Source organism: Dromiciops gliroides, chromosome 2 (genome assembly GCF_019393635.1).
Source record: "Dromiciops gliroides isolate mDroGli1 chromosome 2, mDroGli1.pri, whole genome shotgun sequence".
Lineage (NCBI taxonomy): Eukaryota > Metazoa > Chordata > Mammalia > Microbiotheria > Microbiotheriidae > Dromiciops > Dromiciops gliroides.
The window spans coordinates 581,585,145-581,603,521 of NC_057862.1; the positions used below are offsets into that span (position 1 = coordinate 581,585,145).

Sequence of the window (18,377 nt, forward strand, 5' to 3'; positions counted from 1 at the left end):
GGCCAGTGCTCTATCCACTGCATCACCTAGCTGCCCCTATCGCTTTATTTTTAAACCAAGCAAAACAAGTTGTCTTTTTCCCATTGTCATTTCCACTTTTCTTTCCATGGGCCTATAGTATAGTAGAGTGAAACATTAGGATCCATTTATTCTAGGCCAGTTCTTGCCACTGAATTTGCTGTATGACTACAAGAAAATCATGCCACTTCCCTGGCTCTTAGTCTCCATCTGTAAAAGGAGGGGCCTGGATAGGGATGATCTTTGAGGCCAGTTCCATAGAGAAAAGTCTCTGTGTGAAAGAGATCATTTCTGAACTGAGATCTCGACTTATTTAAAGTTTGCTTCCATTTCCTCTTTCAGTTCCTCTTCTTTTTTCTTTTCTTCTCTTCAATGTGATTGACCTTTAGGGCCCTTTCCAGTCCTAAAATCCTATTATCTCAGATCTTGTGTTTCAACCAAAAGGAAAATAAAACTGTAGCCCCAAAGTACTGCTGTAAAGGGGAACTTTTCATTTCATTCTACAGTCCTTACTAGTTAGTCCGAAGCCTGAATCAGGTTGGGGATCCTGTCTTACTCTGTCTTTTCTCTCTCCCATTTCCTAAACATATTGGACACTTAATGACTTTTTCTTTTTGACCACTAAATATTTTTCCTCTATGATTTTTTTGAGAACCTTCAAAGTAAGGTTTGTGACCATAAAGAAAAGCTCAATAAATATATGGTCTTTTTTCTCCAACCTAGTTATCACAGGAGAAAAGTTGAATAAACACCAGTGGGATTTCAGTTAGTCTTCAGTGAGAAACTAGCAAAGAATTTAAAATGTTTGCTTTTTCCATCTTTAATAGGCTTTTTAAACTCTCCAAACCCTAAAAGTAGATGTACTCCTGGAGCAAGTAGGCAGTAATCTCCTTTCTATCAAGGAGGGACTTGTGTACTCCTAACAATCTGGTTCAGTGTGTTCTAAGCCCTTCCTAATTACTCCCACTTATCTTCCTCAAGCATCATATTTTAAGGAATATTAATAGGGTGGAACTGGTTCCTGTTTCATCACTGTTATCATTTTTTTATATTTATAGAGCATCAAAGGGCCTAGTACAGTTCTTGGGGTCGGTTTCATTTTGTATATAGTTGATTTTCACAACAAACACTCGGTGGAGTAGAAGATGGATGATTCTATTTTCTCTCTCAGGGATGATGCACAGAGAGAGAGCTGTAGTAGGCAAGTGACTGAGTTGGAACTAGAACTCAGTCCTTATGTTTCCAAATTCAGTCAACACTTCCCTTTACCTGCCTAACTTTTATTAGGTGTGTCTTGATGATTAAACATGTTAAACTAATGCTACAAACCTATTTGATTGTAAACTCCTTGAGGGCAGAGACTGCCTTTTGCCTCTTTTTGCATGCCTAGACTTAGCACAATGCCCTGCACATACTAGGGGATTAATAAATATTTATTGATTGATGATGCTGTCTCTTAAAAGAATAATCATCCTGGCTTAACCTCTGTACATCAACCCTGAACAAAAGATTTTTAAAATGAATATCCAAGAGAAAAAAAAATAGTTTAAAATATGACAGGCGGGGGCAGCTAGGTGGCGCAGTGGATAAAGCACTGGCCTTGGATTCAGGAGGACCTGAGTTCAAATCCGGCCTCAGACACTTAACACTTACTAGCTGTGTGACCCCTGGGCAAGTCACTTAACCCCAATTGCCTCACCAATATATGACAGGCAGGGCAGCTAGGTGGCGCAGTGGATAAAGCACCAGCCTTGGATTCAGGATGACCTGAGTTCAAATCCGGCCTCAGACACTTGACACTTAACTAGCTGTGTGACCCTGGGCAAGTCACTTAACCCTCATTGCCCTGCCCCCCCCCAAAAAAATGACAGGTTCCTTTTTTGAATTCACAAAATATTAGCAGACTTTGCCATTGAGAGAAGCCACAAGGTAGAGGCCATGAAATGGCAATGGCAATGAAGGGAACCGAATATAGTTGTAGAAATCTTAGAAGATTACAAGGCGGTAATCAAGGCTGGTAGAATATAAGGATAACAAGCTAGCTTGTATGTCACTGGTGACATGTATGTCACTGTGATGAGTGTTTCAAAATGTGGGCATGTGACAAGAAAATGTTTTCAGATTTACTTTATATTTGCAGCTGATATGGAGGAAATGGAAGAAAAAATGGGGTCAATGAAATCCAAGAAATGTTAAATGAATTGACTAACAACAGAAGCACAGTACCCAGTCAGTAGGAGAAAAAGCTTGGAAAAAAAAGCACAAATTGCATTATTTTTGAGAGTAAATGCATGATTATTATTCATTCAGTATACATTTATTAAACCCCTACTATGTGCCAGGCACTGTGCTAGATGATAAAGATATAAAGAAAAAATGCAACAATATTCACCTTTGAGGAATTTACATTCCATTGGAAAAAAGCAACATGGACACAAAAGATTAGATCCAAAATACACATTAAATAGTTGCAAAGTCATTTCTGAGGGGAAAGACTGGTGTGGATATTATACATCCCCTTTTTATATTACTAGTTTCTTAATTTTCTCTTTCCTATACACTTCCTTGTTTTGAATGAGTCCTAATGTGAATGTGGACCTGCGTCTTGTTTAAAGGTCTAGATCTGGATAGCTAGATCTAAAGAAAATAACAGCAGCTCCTTTACTGGTCCTGTGATTTATCCAAGAAAAGAATGAGAAAAAGAAATAGGCTAGGCAAATGAAAGTAGAGCTTTTTCTTCCTAATAAGAGTAGAGTAGAAAAAGAGAAAGAGAGCCAAAAGAAAGACTAGTTGGCATAGCTGTTGGGAAAGAGCTAAGAGATCAACCCTATAATTAAACAGTCCTGGTCTAGCATCACATAACAAGATCTTAATAAGTGTGTTTTCATTTATTCATTTATTCACAAATAAGGAACTAACATTCCATTCTTAATGGAATATAATATCAAGCCCAAACCATGTTGCCTAATGTTTAAATATAGGACTCTCTTCCACCTCTGGTATTTCATCAGTTTTTGTTGTTCAGTCATGTCCAATTCTTCATGACCCCATTTGGGGTTTTCTTGGAAGAGACACTGGAGTGGTTTGCCATTTCCTTCTCCAGCTCTTTTTACAGATGAGGATACTAAGACAAACAGGGTTAAGTGACTTGCCCAGGGTGACTCACAGCTAGTAAATGCTTGACGCTAGATTTGAACACAGGAAGATGAGTGACCCAGCGCTCTATCCACAGCACTACCTCCCTGCCCAGTTCAGAATTAGACCCATAAGAAAAAGCCACAGCAAGGGAGTTTGCTATGAAATTATTAACACCTTCTTTAATTCACTTGGACCTAGTTTAAGAACAGTAGCTTCAAGAGGCAAGTGAACCCTTCCTCCTTATTTCTTACGTGCCTACTGGACTTATTAATATAATACCAATTATTGTTTATACTAATGTTATTAAATATTAATAATGAAAATGCTCTGAGGTTGGTGGGGGAAATAAAATTATAAAAACAAGTCCTTACTACCAAAGAGCTTACAGTCTGGTTATAATCTAATATGGAAGCTAGAAAATACTTAACTATAGCTCACTTTGTTTTGCAGATAAGTTGCATTGTGAAACACTTTACACTACTATGACATATCACAAAATTACAGAATTCCAGGATCCCAAGGGACTCTCCTGGGGCCGTCAATTCAAGACTTTTATTGTGAAAGAGCACATGCCTCTTGAAGCAGTCCATCCCACTTTGGGAAGGTGCTTTGTTGGGAAATGTTTCTTTATGTCCAGCTGAGATCTGCCTCTTTGTGGCTTCTACCCCACTGCTCTTAGTTTTCTGACTTGGAGACCCAAGCAAAACAAGTTTTAACTCCTCTACTCTGACAACCCTTCAGATACCTAAAGACCACTGTTACGTACTCCTCCAGCCTTGTCTTTTCCAGGCTAAACATTCCTAGGTTCTCAACTGAATCCTCACAGGACATGAACTCAGAGTCCATGGATGTCCTGTTCATCCACCTTTGGACATACTAGCAACCTTTTGCCATGCTGTGGGTCTGGAAGTGTGGAGGTCTGGAATTTGTCTGAAATTTACATATAGTAGGACCAAACCCTAAGAGCAGTACCAAGATAGCTTCTGCTGATTCAGCACATTAGCTGCTATGGGCAGCTATGTTCATACTTAGTGTATACCTTTCTCTGAATGATTGCTTGTTTCAACTTATTGAATTGGTGATTTAACAACTGCTGGGTGGTATGATGGATAGAACACTGCTCCTAGAATCAGGTAGTCCTGAATTCCAATCCAGCCTCAGACATTTACTGGCCAAATAACTTGGGGAAAATCACTTAACCTGTTTGCCTCAGTTTCTTCAACTGTAAAATGGGGATAACACCACCTACATTGTTATCAAATTAGATAATATTTGTAAAGTTCTTAACATAGTGCCTGATGCATAGTAGGGTCCTCCCTCACCTCCCCAAATCAGAAATCTGACCCTTATGTTTATGTTAATTGGGGTTGGAGTGAATCAAGAGACTCTCTTCTAAATAGGTGAAAGAAAAAAATAATCCAATCCAAAATATCTGAAGGTATGAATATAAAATCATGAAGCTGATTTATATATGAGATTCCTGGGATCAGGCTCATTTCTTCAGTTACACCTCATATTGATTGGGGAAAATTTGATATGGAGATATATATGTATGTGTGTACCTATATGTATACATTTGTTCAGGCATGTCCAACTCTTTGTGACCCCATTGGGGGTTTTCTTGGCAGAGATACAGGAATTCTTTGCCATTTCCTTCTCTAGCTCATTTCACAGATGAGGAAACTTAGGCAAACATGGTTATGTGACTTGCCCAGGGTCACACGGCTAGGAAGTGTCTGAGGCCAGATTTGAACTCATGCCTCCCTGCTTTTATTCTCTCTCTCCTGTGTCCTCTCCCCTCTCCCTTCTGCCCTCTCCCCTTTTTTCTCTTTCCCCTCTCTCTAATTCTTAGCTTTCTTTAAACTCCTTTTGGTTGGCTTAGTTGTTACTACTACTGCTAATAGCATTTACATAGCACTTTAAAGTTTGCTAAAGAATGCTATGGCAATTCTGCTATAGTTTTTCCAGTAGCAATGCATGGCTGTGACAGTTGAACTCTGAGGAAAGCTGAGCACCACAGAATCAACGCCTTTGAATTGTGGGAATTGTGGTGCTGGAAAAGACTTTTAAGAATCCCTTGGGCAGGAAGGAGTTAAAGTCAGTCAGTACTTAAAGACATTAATTCAGGCTATTCACCAGAACTTTGGCCACATAATGAAAAGATGGGACTCATTGGAAAAGATGTTGGGAAAGACTGAAGGCAGAAGGAAAAGGAGAAGGCAGAGGATGAGATGAATCGTATCGTGGAAGCAACAAACATGAACTTGAACAGACTTTGAGAGATATTAAAGCCTAGAAGGGCCTGGCATGCTATGGCCCATAGGGTCACAAAGTCAGATAACTGAACAACAGTGACAACAAGCACTTAATATGATCTCATTTGATCCTTACAACAACCCTGGGAGATAGGAGCTGTTATCCCCGAGGTAGACCTAGGTTAACTGACTTGCTAGGGGTCACATAGCTAGGACATGTCTGGGGCCAAATTTGAACTCAGATCTTTCTAACTCCAGGACTGTATCCACTGAGCCATAAATGCTTAAGATTCAGAGGATTTAGCTACTTCCTGACAAATACTTCTACCACTACCACCACTACTACTTCGTTATCTTCATGTTTTCATATGAATGATTATGTGAATTTATTTTTCTACTACGTGTTGTGAATCTTCTTGCAACATGTATCAATATGTAACGATTGGAATGATGCCACCTGCTGGAGAGTTACTGTAGGAAAGCTCCGCCATGAGAAGAAGGCATCTGAGGGCATGCCATGGGGCTTTTCCTTGGCATCAGGAAGTGACATTTGCTCATGGGTACTGTCTATCAAAGCTACCAGCCAATTAGCTTGGAGCTGTGTGTGTGTGTGTGTGTGTGTGTGTGTGTGTGTGTGTGTGTGTGTGTGTGGACAGGATGTTCCCAGTTACACAGGCTTCTGGAAGGAAGGAGGAAGCGTTGGTCCTTTTTGTTCCTGACCTCACTATAGCAGATCAGATGATGGGGGTCTCTTAGAAATAGTTAGATTTGGGGCAGCTAGGTGGTGCAGTGGATAAAGCACCGGCCCTGGATTCAGGAGGACCTGAGTTCAAATAAATGTAGCCTCAGACACTCAACACTTACTTACCAGCTGTGTGACCCTGGGCAAATCACTTAACCCACATTGCCCCACCAAAAAACAAACAAACAAACAGAAATAGTTCGATTTTTACCTTTCTCTCTGATCATTAGATCCTAATGCTCTTTAATTAATACTTAAACAGTCTTGCTAAAGCTTCTAATTTATTGGCGACCATTCATTAGATATTTTAGACAGTATGGCTAGAATTTTAGCCCCTTACAAATATGAGGGTTTTGTTTGTTTGTTTTACAGGGCAATGAGGGTTAAGTGACTTGCCCATTGTCACACAGCTAGTAAGTGTAAAGCACCTGAGGTCAGATTTGAATTCAAGTCCTCCTGAATCCAGGGCTAGTGCTTTATCTACTGTGCCACCTAGCTAGCCCCCCCAAAAAATTATGAGGTTTTTTATACTGATTTCTCTCAATGTTTCACTATGATGAGATGACACCAGATACTCATTGAGAATCTGTAAGTTCTGGGCAGCTAGGTGGCGCAGTGGATAGAGCACCGGCCCTGGAGTCAGGAGTACCTGAGTTCAAATCCGGCCTCAGACACTTAACACTTACTAGCTGTGTGACCTTGGGCAAGTCACTTAACCCCAATTACCTCACTTAAAAAAAAGAGAGAATCTGTAAGTTCAAGTCATGCTAAGAATAATCTTGATTTGGTCTGTTGGGTAGGATATGAATAAGTACTCCTGTATTAAAACTTCGTTATATTCTGTTGCCCCTGGCTACCTCCCTCCTTCCCCACCATCAGTATAGTAAGTTCATAAGTAGCCAGTACAAAGGGGAAATAGCAGAGGAATGTGGAAGTCACGTACAAATTGTCCCAAAGTTCAAAGGAACATAATTTACAAATTGCATCATATAGAGGCAGCTAGGTGGTGCAGTGGATAAAGCACAGCCCTGGATTCAAGTTCGAATCTGGCCTCAGACACTTGACACTTACTAGCTGTGTAACCCTGGGCAAGTCACTTAACCCCAATTGCCTTACCAAAAAACAAACCAAAAAACAAATTGTATCACATAGTAACCCAAATTCACATTCTGCTAATGTGCTGAATCAGCAGAAACTATCTTGGTACTTCTCTCAGGGCTTGGTCCTACTATGTGTAAATTTAAGACAAATTCCAGACCTCCACACTTCCAGACCCACAGCATAGCAAGAGATTGCTGGTAACTGAAGTTTTACCAGTAACTTTGAGATGATTTGCATATGTTAATGAACTAATCTCAAGATGGCACAGATAGGGAGTTGTTCTGTTTCCCAAAATAACCTATAAAAATGAGACTTCAAACTCTTGTCTACCCTCTCTATCAGGTCCATGCTGCCTAATCCATGATAATGTGAGTAATACTTTATACCTCCCCTACCCCCTCTCTTCACATTGCTTTCCTTCACCATTTCATTCCCTCATCTCTGAGCCATGCCTTCTAACTCTGTACCTTTTTCGCTACTTGTCTATACCTTTATGCCCATGGCCCCTGTGTTTAATTAAAGTGTGATTGTCACTCTGTTTCCCACCACCAAGTGTGGTCTTTCCTGGTGAATACCTAACAAACCAGGAGTGCCTGTACCTATTCTATAATTTCATAAATTATCAATTCAACCCCCAAGTATTTGCACCTTTTGGCCATAGTTTGTAAATGCCAATCTTATTTGAGATTCCATTCATGATGACTAGATACCTAGAAATGCTTCTTTTGGTAGAATAGCTGCCTCTTAATCTTTTTCTGGCTCCTCCCTGAAATATCAGAAGTTATTTTTGATGTTGTTAAGGAGAACTATTGCTATACTGTGATATAGCTTTCTTATTGTTATTCTGTGCTAAAAATAGTCCTTTTGGGGAAATATATCACTAGCCCTTTAAGCCCTACGTGTGTGTGTGTGTGTGTGTGTGTGTGTGTGTGTGTGTGTGTAAAGTGTATATCATGAGTTATTCAGAATAACACTTAAAGTTTTGAATAGATCAGAATCAAAATTGTTGCTATAAAGAGTACCGGGAATATGGAATCGTAAATTTCTGTTCTGTTCACTTCCCCCAAGGCCCTAAAACTGTTGCATCTAAAAAAGAAAGTTAGGCTTCTTGCTTTTCCTTTTCAATAATGGAACTTAAAGGAAACAGGGCTATTTATTGTCTTTTGTGATCACCACTCAACATCATCCACAGATAGATACATTGTTCAACAAGTCATTATTGAATGCCTGCTCTGTGGGAATATGAGACACTGTCAGATGCAGTCCTAGAATTTGCTGTTGGCTTAAGGAGATAGGACATGCACACATGAATAAGGCAAGGCAGGAGTTACAGAAGGAAGGATGGCTTCCCAGGAGGTCATCAGGAAAGGGTTTAAGGAGAAGAAATAAACCTTGAGCCAGGACTAGCAGGAGCAGGAGCTGCAGCAGCTGACACGTCTACAAAGCTCTAAGGTTTGCCTTGTGTTTTATCTTTGGATCGCCTTATTTGGTCCTCGCAATAGCCCTGTGAGTTGGACACTACGTTTTAGAGATGAGGAAGTTGAGGCGTAGAGATGCTAAAGTATTTGCTCAGGGTCACTTAGTGATCTTCAAATCCTGCACTCTTTCCAGCAAGGCCTCATGGTGTAAATGGATAGAACACTGAACTTGGGAGACTGACAGGAACACCTCAAGTCAGATCCCGCTTCAGGCACTTCTTAGCCCAGACAACCTCTCAGAACCTCAGTTTCCTTATCTGTAAAACAGGGATAACAACAGTCCATACACCTACAGAGTTGTGGAGAGGATCTATGATGCTTTTTACAGACCTTAAAGTGACACACAGAGAAACATGGGGTGTCCCACAAGTCTGAGTGCAGATTGAAGTGATCAGAGCTATGTGTTCCAGCCACGATTACAACACAGACAGCTTGTGGTGATTAGAATCATCATGGGTGGAAGAGAATGAGGACAGTCATGACAGGGATAGGGTAAGAGCAAAGACAGGAAAGTTATAGGCATATTAAAAGGATGAGATCGGTTTGTATAGTGGAGTAAAAGGAGATAAAATTGGGAAAACAGGTTGGGGCCAGATTCTTGAGAGCCTTTAATTCCAGGCTAAAGAGTTTGAGCTTTGTTCTGCAGGCAGTGGGGAGCCATCAGAGGTTTTTGAGTGATGGCTGTGTTTTAGTATGATTTATCTTGCAGCATGTGCAAATGAGACACTGAGGCCCTTGGTTTACAAAATACTCCATCAAAGAAAAGAGCTATTTTGGAATAAATATTTCTTTACCTTATGGTGAATAGAGGTTGGCTTGGGTGGGTGGGTGGGAACCTTTTTGAAGCCCTGGTTTGAAAGACCAGAATGTAAATAACACCATTGGCTTCTGAATTGTCTTTGCTTCCTCAGTGGCCTCTATGTCACTGTGGTTTTATTCAGGAGTTGGAAACAAGTTGCTTTCTCAGTTCTATATTTATTTGACTGTCAGTGAAACTGCTACTTTGCTTGTCGTTAATAGACCGGATATGTCACATTCAGAGATAGTTAAAATGAATAAGTACATTGTAACCTCATTTATCCAGCCCTGCATGTCTGCTTTATCCAGATAATTTTCCATGTGAGCTTGCCTATTGAACCTCTGCAGACCTCCCTTTGGGGAGAATTTTACATAAATACCATTCTTTATGCAGTCTTTGTTCAGTTATCTCCCATTAAATTAAACAGAACTGATGAGTTTCCACAGAGCCACTGGAGCTAACTTGACTTTCCAGCCTGCTCAGAGACCTTGCTCAGTCTGTCTCCCCTTTCCAGCCCTATGGTATGGTAGACCTCTACGTCACCTGTATTCACATTAACCTCTAAACTTAGAGTTCACCTAGTCCAGTGCCATCATGTACCTCTAAAGGCTTAGGTCTTGTGCCTGGGCTCACACAGTCAGCCAGTAGCAGGATCATGATAGAATCCAGGTTACCTGACTCCAGGCCCCTGTTGGCAGATTCTAGCCACCATTTTAAGGTTGGACTCCTGGAAAACCAACTCACAAGTCACAGGAACTCTGATCAGCCTTTCTGCTCATTTAATAAAGGATACTCAAGCGCTGGCATCCGCGCCAGATGCTGTAAGGTACAAAATTAAATATAAGATGTATTTCCTGACCTCAGAGAGTCTGCAATTTAGTTGGGTAGCTAGGCTTTATTTTCTCTGTGTTATTCTGAATTGCTAGACTATGTGATGCATAAGAATTCAGATTTAAAGAGAGCAATGTGGGTCGTGACTACATAATAGGTCACTACCCCCCTTCCCCAGATTGAGCATGGAAGTGTTTGGAGTGATTAAATTATGGAAGGAGCAGCCAGGAAGAGAACTGGAATAGACGAGGGTCACAAAAACCCAGAGGGGGCCAGCATCCAGGAGAAGTGGTCAACAATGTCACATGCCCCAGAGGATGAGGATCGTAGAAAGGGTCATTGGATTTGGCATTTAAGAGATCACTAGTCATTTTGGAAAGAGCAGTTGCAGTAGAGTGATGAGGTTGGAAGCCATATTACAAAGGACTGAGAAGTCGGTGGAATAGGAGTAAATGTAGGAAAGAAGTAGGTAAAGTTAACCTAAGCTTGTGGTGGTGATTCCAGGCCAGTTATTAGGGCCCATTGATAGAGAGAACAGGAAAGGAAGAGGGCAGGAAATCATGAATTGGGATTTGAGTCAAGACACTAGTCCCCCAAGTCCACACAAACCATAGACTTAGGAGTCATCCACTGGCACCCTGCCCTGCCCTCTAGTGTTAAGTGGATTAAGTGTGGAAGGGCAGCCTCTGGTCAACAAATAGTGTTGAGTAGCTAGGTAGTAGCACCCCTCCTAGTGGTCATAGTGATATATTGTATTGTGGTTATTGTCTATGTTGTGATATTTCCCAGTATACTACACACTCCACAAGGGCAGGAATTATACCATCTAAATTTGGCATAGCCTCCTCAGCATCTAGTACTATTCATTCTTACAGTAGTTGCTTAATAAATTTTTGTGGATTTGATTGAATTGAATTGGAATCAGGTAAAATTATGTAAAACACTGGTAAAAATATAGTCAAAACTGGTTTAAAATTCATGGGTCTGATTTTTTTTTTAATGCTTACCCTGTTTTTCCCAGGGCTGCTTTCCCCTTCCTCTTCCCTATGAAGGCCTAGAATTGATCCTTCTATTTCACTTTTTCCCCTCTTCTAGTGAATTAGACTGTTTCTATCATTTCTTGTTCTGATTAATCTATTACAACACATGTATTTATTTAACAAATTTGAAGAGCTTTCCACCATATTTTAATGCATCTATGATAGGGTTAGGGCTAGGGCCTATGATTTTATATATATGGATCCCATAGAGATAAGGAAATCCCCTCACCAAAGCAGGTTGGTATCTTCCCTTAGAGAACCTAGACTCCCAAAAGGTTTAGATGATCTGTCCCAGGTCACACAGCTGGGGTGTGCCAGAAGTGGGAACTTAACCCAGTTCTTGATTCTGAATCCTACTTTCTGTCCACCATGTTCCTAATTATAAGTTCTCATTACAAGTAAAACACTACCCAAAAAGTTTCTTCCTATCACAATATTTCTGTGTCATAGTGGGTGACTATTGATCTGGCCACACTGAAAGACTTTCTAATACCAAGCTGTGTAACTGTCATCATCATCATATTTATATAGCTTTTACTATGTGCCAGGCACTGTGCTACAAGCTTTACAATTACTATCTCATTTGATCCTCTCAGGACTCTGGGAGGTAAGAGCTATTATTATGCTCATTCTACAGATAAGGAAACTGAGGCAAATTGGGTGAAGTGACTTGCCCAGGATCTCATAGCTAGTAAGTGTCTGAGGCCAGATTTAAACTGGAGTCTTCCTGACTACAGGTCCTGAGCTCTATCTGCTGTGACCCCTAGTTCCCCTTTATAAGAGAAATACCTGATAATGTTCCATTTACATTGTTGATGAGAAGAATGAGAAGAGAGCTATGCTGAATTGTAAGAGACCTGAGCTGGTATAATACAAAACCTGCTGGACTTGGGATCTAGAGGTCTCAGTTCCTATCCTTATTACTTATTAGCAATATGCCTTGGGCAAGTCACTTCACGCCTAGTCCTCAAATTCACTTTCTGTTCATTTAGACTAATAACAATAATATTTGCATTATCTGCCTCATAGGATTATTGTGAAGAAAAAGCACCACATATGTGATTTACAATTCTTTTGCCTTTACTAAAAGTTCAAAATAACCCTTCAACTCCCCGTCATTGCTTGCTCCCAACTACAAACTACCCCTTCACCCATGGAAAAAATCATGTAAACTCCCAAACATTCAACAACAACCCTCCTCCCCCCGCCCCCAAAAAACCAAAAAACAAAGTCAACTGGAGTAGAAAAAAAGGAAGCTGTGTCCAAGAATACTCTCCCTCCTCATGGTGGATTCCGAGTCCTCTTCCTCATTTGATAATCCTTCCAGCATTCTGGCCCTAACAGATCTGGTTACACCCAATTTCTTTTACTACAAAGTTTTTAGTTGTAGAAGTTTTGACTTCAGAAGAGGCTACACTTAACTCTGCTGGTCATCTCCATGACCTAGGGCTATGATTTCCTACAAAACTATTTATTAAAGCAAAACATCCTTGTAACAAAAGAATCCAGTGCCTCTATGGGAAGCCATGATCAGATTTACTTCCTTATGTGAATAACAAGTGTTAATTATTCATTATAAATAGTAGAAGATTGCATAAAATATTGTTTAATGCAGTGATAGACTATAAGTACCTTGAGGGCAAGAATAATTGATTCTTAAATATACAGACTATGTTACAAGTAAATTTTTGACATCTCTTTTTTTTTTTTAATTTACAGCAACTGGGGAAGGAGACAAGATCATGTGTTTTTGTCCTTGCTTTCATGTTATTCTCTTAATGAAGCAGGTGATGTAACTACAGTTTTCTTGCTTTTAAAAGATTATATGTGTTTGAGTGATATTTATGTTTTTGCCATTTTTTAACCATGTAGTTTAGTAAAAAGAGTACTGGACTGGAAATTAGGAATGTTGAATTGTCTTCCATATAACTGTGAGACCTTGGGCAAGTCACTTTAATCACCATGAACTTCAGTTTTCTCCTTTGTAAAATGAGGCAGTTGGACTACCTCCTAACTCTAAAATGTGGCATTTTTATTATCTCTCCTGGCACAGTGAAGAGTACTGGGCATGGAGTCAGGAACACTCCTCTTCTTGAGTTCAAATCTGGCCTCAGATGCTAGCTGGGCAAGTCTCTTAACCCTGTTTGCCTCAGTTTCTTCACCTGTAAAATGAGCTGGAGAAGAAAAATAGCAAATCACTCTAGTATCTTTATCAAGAAAACCCTCAATAGGGCCACAAAGAGCAGGATGACTGAAAAATAACTGAACATCAAAAATGTCCTCTCTTTCCCATTCCCATCTCCACCACCACTGGAAAGAAAGAAAAACAAAGTCCTTGTAACAAACATTCATAGTCAAGCAAAACAAATTCCTACATTGACCATGTCCTTAAATGCATGCCTCATATTTGTCAGAAAGTGAGAGAACCCTTCATCATCAGTCCTCTAGAATTATGTTCATTTGTTGCGTTGATCAGAGTTCTAAAGTTTTTCAAAGTCAGTTTTTACAATGTCGTTATAGAATAAATTGTTTTGGTTCTACTCACTTCTTTCTGCATCAGTTCATGCAAGTTTTAAAGATTTCTCTGAAAGTTCATTTCATTATTTCTTTTTGTTGTTGTTTTTGTTTTTCTGGGGGGCAATGAGGGTTAAGTGACTTGCCCAGGGTCACACAGCTAGTAAGTATGAAGTGTCTTGAGGCTGGATATAAACTCAGGTCCTCCTAAATCCAGGGCTGGTGCTTTATCCACTGCACCACCTAGCTGCCTCTCATTTCTTAAGGACTAAGTGTTTCTCATTATGTTAATATACAATACTTTGTTCATAGTATCGCAGGTTTAGAGCCTTGCAGACCATCTCATCTCTCATTTTACAGATAAAGAAACTAAATTCCCAGGGAAGTTGGGTCACTAGCCCAGTGTCACACAGCATTAAGCAGCGGAAAAGGGTGTAAATCTTTCCCTGTCCTCTGAGGCCAAAGCCTCCTACTACACTCCAGTGCTTCTGGCCCCTTATTTATTGCAAGCACTATTTTATTGCATATGGAAATTTAAAATTATCTATAGATGTGCCTGTGACACTTAAAATGGTTTGCTTTCTTCTTGTATCTATGCTTATAATTTGTATTTAATAGTTTCCTCCAATTAAATACCAAAATAGAATTATTAAAAGGATGCTATGACTAAAGTAGAGATTAAAAACCAGAAGCAAATAGGAGATCAATGAGCGCTCAATCACTAACATAAATGTGTTTTGGTAGTCAAGGTTATTCTCAAATCCCACTGTGATTTTATATAAGAACTGGAATCTTAAAAGTAGGATGTTTCATTGGCTTCTCTTATATTGCAAGTATTGGTTATTTATATTTTTATTTGAATAACTTTAGCTCCAGAGTTACTTTTAATTTTCCCCTTTTTATTAAAACCTCTTAAAATCTGACCTTTTCTCTCCTAGGGTTTATCTCCCAAGGAAGCATGTGAATCTGTCCTTAAACATATAACTAATCAAGTGGGACATGAAAATATGTTTGAACTTGGAATTATTGCAATGAACATAAAGGTATGAAATATGAAATTTTTTTTCATAATTTCAGTATAAATGCTGTAGAGAGAGGGGAAAAATTGGCCCTACCTATAATTTTATCAGTGCCAGGAACTCCTGGTGTGGAAACTACATTCTTCAGTGACAGAGATTGACAGCCCCTGTAAAATTGTAGTCTTGAAGAGTTGCTAGGTCTCAGAGATTCAGGGATTGGCTCACTCAGCTAGGTAGTTCCTGCCAGAGAAAAGACTTCCTGACTCCAAGGCCAACATCCTAGTCACAGTACACCAGTAAGAGGAATCCTGTTTATTTTTCAAGCTTGAAAGGCTCCATAAATGCAAGCTGCCATTCCCTGCAAACCTTGCACAATGACACAATACTTAGGGGCCTTTGGAGTCTAAGCTCTGCCAAGCAGTCTAGAGGCAGAACCTTGTACTGCCCGGTTACTGAGGTCACACCTTGCATTGTGTGGTAAAGACCTTTCCCCTACTGAGAGTCTGTGATAGCCTCACCAAAGGCATCAGTCTGCTTGCGCAAACAATTCTCCACTTGGACTTTGAAACACAAGAGCCAAGAACCCAAAGACTTTAGACAACTCCTTGGGGAAATCTCTGTGGTCCAAATTGCTTTGTCCCAGCCTCAGCAATTCTAAGATACCACCCAAATCACAGAGCTTTGTGAATTACTTAAATATGGCTATGGATATGCATATATAGATATAGCTATATATTATTCATCAAGTATATATGTGCGTATGTATACATATATACACACACATATATGTATTATTTTGTTATTCATTTGTTTTGCAGTTGTGTCCAACTCTTCATGACCTCTTTTACTGTTTTCTTTTCAAAGATACTGGAGTGGTTTGCCGTTGCTTTCTCAGGATCATTTGACAGATGAGGAAACTGAGGCAAACAGGGTGAAGTGACTTGCCCAGGGTCTCACAGCTAGTAAGTGTCTGAGGCCAGATTCGAACTCAAGAAGAGGAGTCTTCCTGACTCCAGTCTTGGGTACTCTAGCCACTGCACCACCTAGCCCCTCATGTATAAAATATTTCAGTAATTGTGCACATACATATATACTGTACTTAAAAACATACATGTAAATATGCAGGTGTGTTCATAAGTGCACAATTACTGAAATTAGGTTTTTCTCTCTTACATGATCTTACTATTTTTTTATAAGGCAGCTTGGCACAGTGGATGGAGCACTGGGCCTGGAGTCAAGAAGACCTGAGTTTAAATCCAAACTTGACTATTACTAGATGAATGACCCTGGGCAAATCACTTAACCTCTGCTTGGGTTTCCCCAACTGCAAACTGGTGATAATAAAAGCACCTGCCTCCATTGTTGTTGTGAAGATCAAATGAAATAATATTTATAAAGCAATGAGCACAGGGTCTAGCAATCACTAGGTGTTTAATAAATGCTTATTTCCTTCCTTTTAGGGAGAAACTGGAGCTGCTTCATCAGTTCAGTTCACCTATTGTGTCTGGTCTCAGGAAAATGATTCCATTGAACAGTTAATACAACCAGCTTTCCAACCATGAAAAATACTATCAGGCATTTTATTTTTACTCTTCATTCATTAGCCTATCGATTAGTTAAATTCATCTAGTTAAATATAGAATAAATGGATGTTGAATTTGTCTTTTTCCATTAAGTATATTCCCACATACTCATTTCAGACCTCCATGATTTTATAGGTGCTTCACTTCTTTGTTTTCATGGCTTTCATTTTTCAAAGCTAGTTTTGTTGTTAAGGTTGCCTGGTTCTTCAAATCAAATCAACAAATATTTCTTGAGAACATACTGCTGAAAGACACTGTCCTTTTAAGTGTGTGTTTCACCTAAGAAGCAAAATGTTAGTATTGGGAAAGGGAGCATTTGTTTCATTTGTTGTTTGATAAGATTGAATCACGTAACCAAAGATCATTCATTTCTTTTGATTAACTCGGTTTTGTGGGTTTTAAGAAATGATGTAAAAAATGTTCCTGTTGTAAAGTAATAAAAATCTAAATGGCTCTGAGAGTATGAAAAGTGATGTTCTTTGCGCTTAGGTATTTGCAGGATTGTCTAGGACAAGGAATAAAAGAATACTTGACTGAAATTTATTGAGGTTATCCTTCACCTTGGCAAGAAGGCTCTTATCCCCACAGAGTGTGGACATTTTGCATTATTAATCCTACCTTTGGCACTAGTTTAACTAAATGATACAATAGATTGTAAATACATGGAGCCTTTTATCTAGTAGACTATCAGTTCCATGAAGGCAGAGCCTATTTAAAGTTTTGTTCTTGTATCCCCAGTTCCTAGAATAGTATCTAACACATAGTAGGCACTTAATGATATTTGCTGAGTTGAATTGAATTTCTCCCAGAGACTATACATGTTTAACAAGAAGTGCTTAGACTAATTAGGGAAGCATAGAGTTTCAGAACTGAAAGAATTCCACAGAGACCATTGAATCTAACCTGCATAGTCAGTTCTGCTATAATACAACATATTTATTGCTAACTCACTGTGCTATGCAAAACTGTACAATAAAAACCACAAAGCTTATGGAAAATTAGATTTAGGGGCACATCACTCAAAAACATTGTCAGTGATATTTTAAAAAGATAGGAACCTAATAAAACGGTAGTGCCATTTTGTATATGCTAAATGGTAAAACACATAAATGCTACAGTAAATAGTGGCAATGCCACAGCCTTGGGTTGTCTCTGAACAACAGGCCTCAGCCATAGCAGGAGGTAGGGAGCTTGGAGGCATGGAGGGGGTGGGTGTGGACCAGCCATCCTCCACTGCTCCTCTGGAGTAGTCACCTAAACTTACTTAAAGGGAGAAAAGGGAAGGGAACAAGCATTTATGTGCTACCTGCTGTGTGCCAAGCATTGTGCTATGTGTTTTTTGTTTGGTTGGTTTTTTTGCAAGACAGTGAGGGTTAAGTGACTTGCCCAGGGTCACACAGCTAGTAAGTGTCAAGTGTCTGAGGCCGAATTTGAACTCAGGTGCTCCTGAATCCAGGTCTAGTGCTTTACCACTGCGCCATCTAGCTGCCCCGTGCTATGTGCTTTTTAAACTTAAGAAGTGTGATTTGATACTCACAGCAACCCTGAGGGGTAGGAGGAGAAACCTAGGCAACCTATTTCACTTTTGGATAGTTTTGATTATTAAGAAGGTCTTTAAATTGAGGCAGAGTCCACTAATTCTCTCTAGCAATGCCTTCTAGGACCAAACAGAGCAAATCTAATCTATTTTCTGTATGACTGTCCTTCAAATACTTGAAGGCAACCATCATGTGGCCCCCTAACTCTTCTCTTCTGTAGGATGAACATAATCACTTCTAGCCAATTTTTGTATGGCCTAAGTTCTAGGTCCTTCACCATTTGTCCTCTGGATGTTCACTGGCTTATCAATAGCCTTCTTG

At 39.6% G+C, this 18,377-nt stretch overlaps 1 protein-coding gene across 1 annotated transcript in view; it reads left to right on the forward strand.

Annotated features, from left to right (window-relative positions):
• Window positions 1-16,703, forward strand: part of LOC122740012 (N(4)-(Beta-N-acetylglucosaminyl)-L-asparaginase-like) — a 61,034-nt gene extending 44,331 nt beyond the window's left edge. The window contains exons 8-10 of the mRNA XM_043981782.1: window positions 13,122-13,189; window positions 14,855-14,959; window positions 16,396-16,703. Coding sequence (XP_043837717.1) covers window positions 13,122-13,189; window positions 14,855-14,959; window positions 16,396-16,497 — 275 coding nt within the window. The 3' untranslated portion in view covers window positions 16,498-16,703. The remainder of the gene's footprint in view (window positions 1-13,121; window positions 13,190-14,854; window positions 14,960-16,395) is intronic.
• Window positions 16,704-18,377: the final 1,674 nt, after the last annotated feature.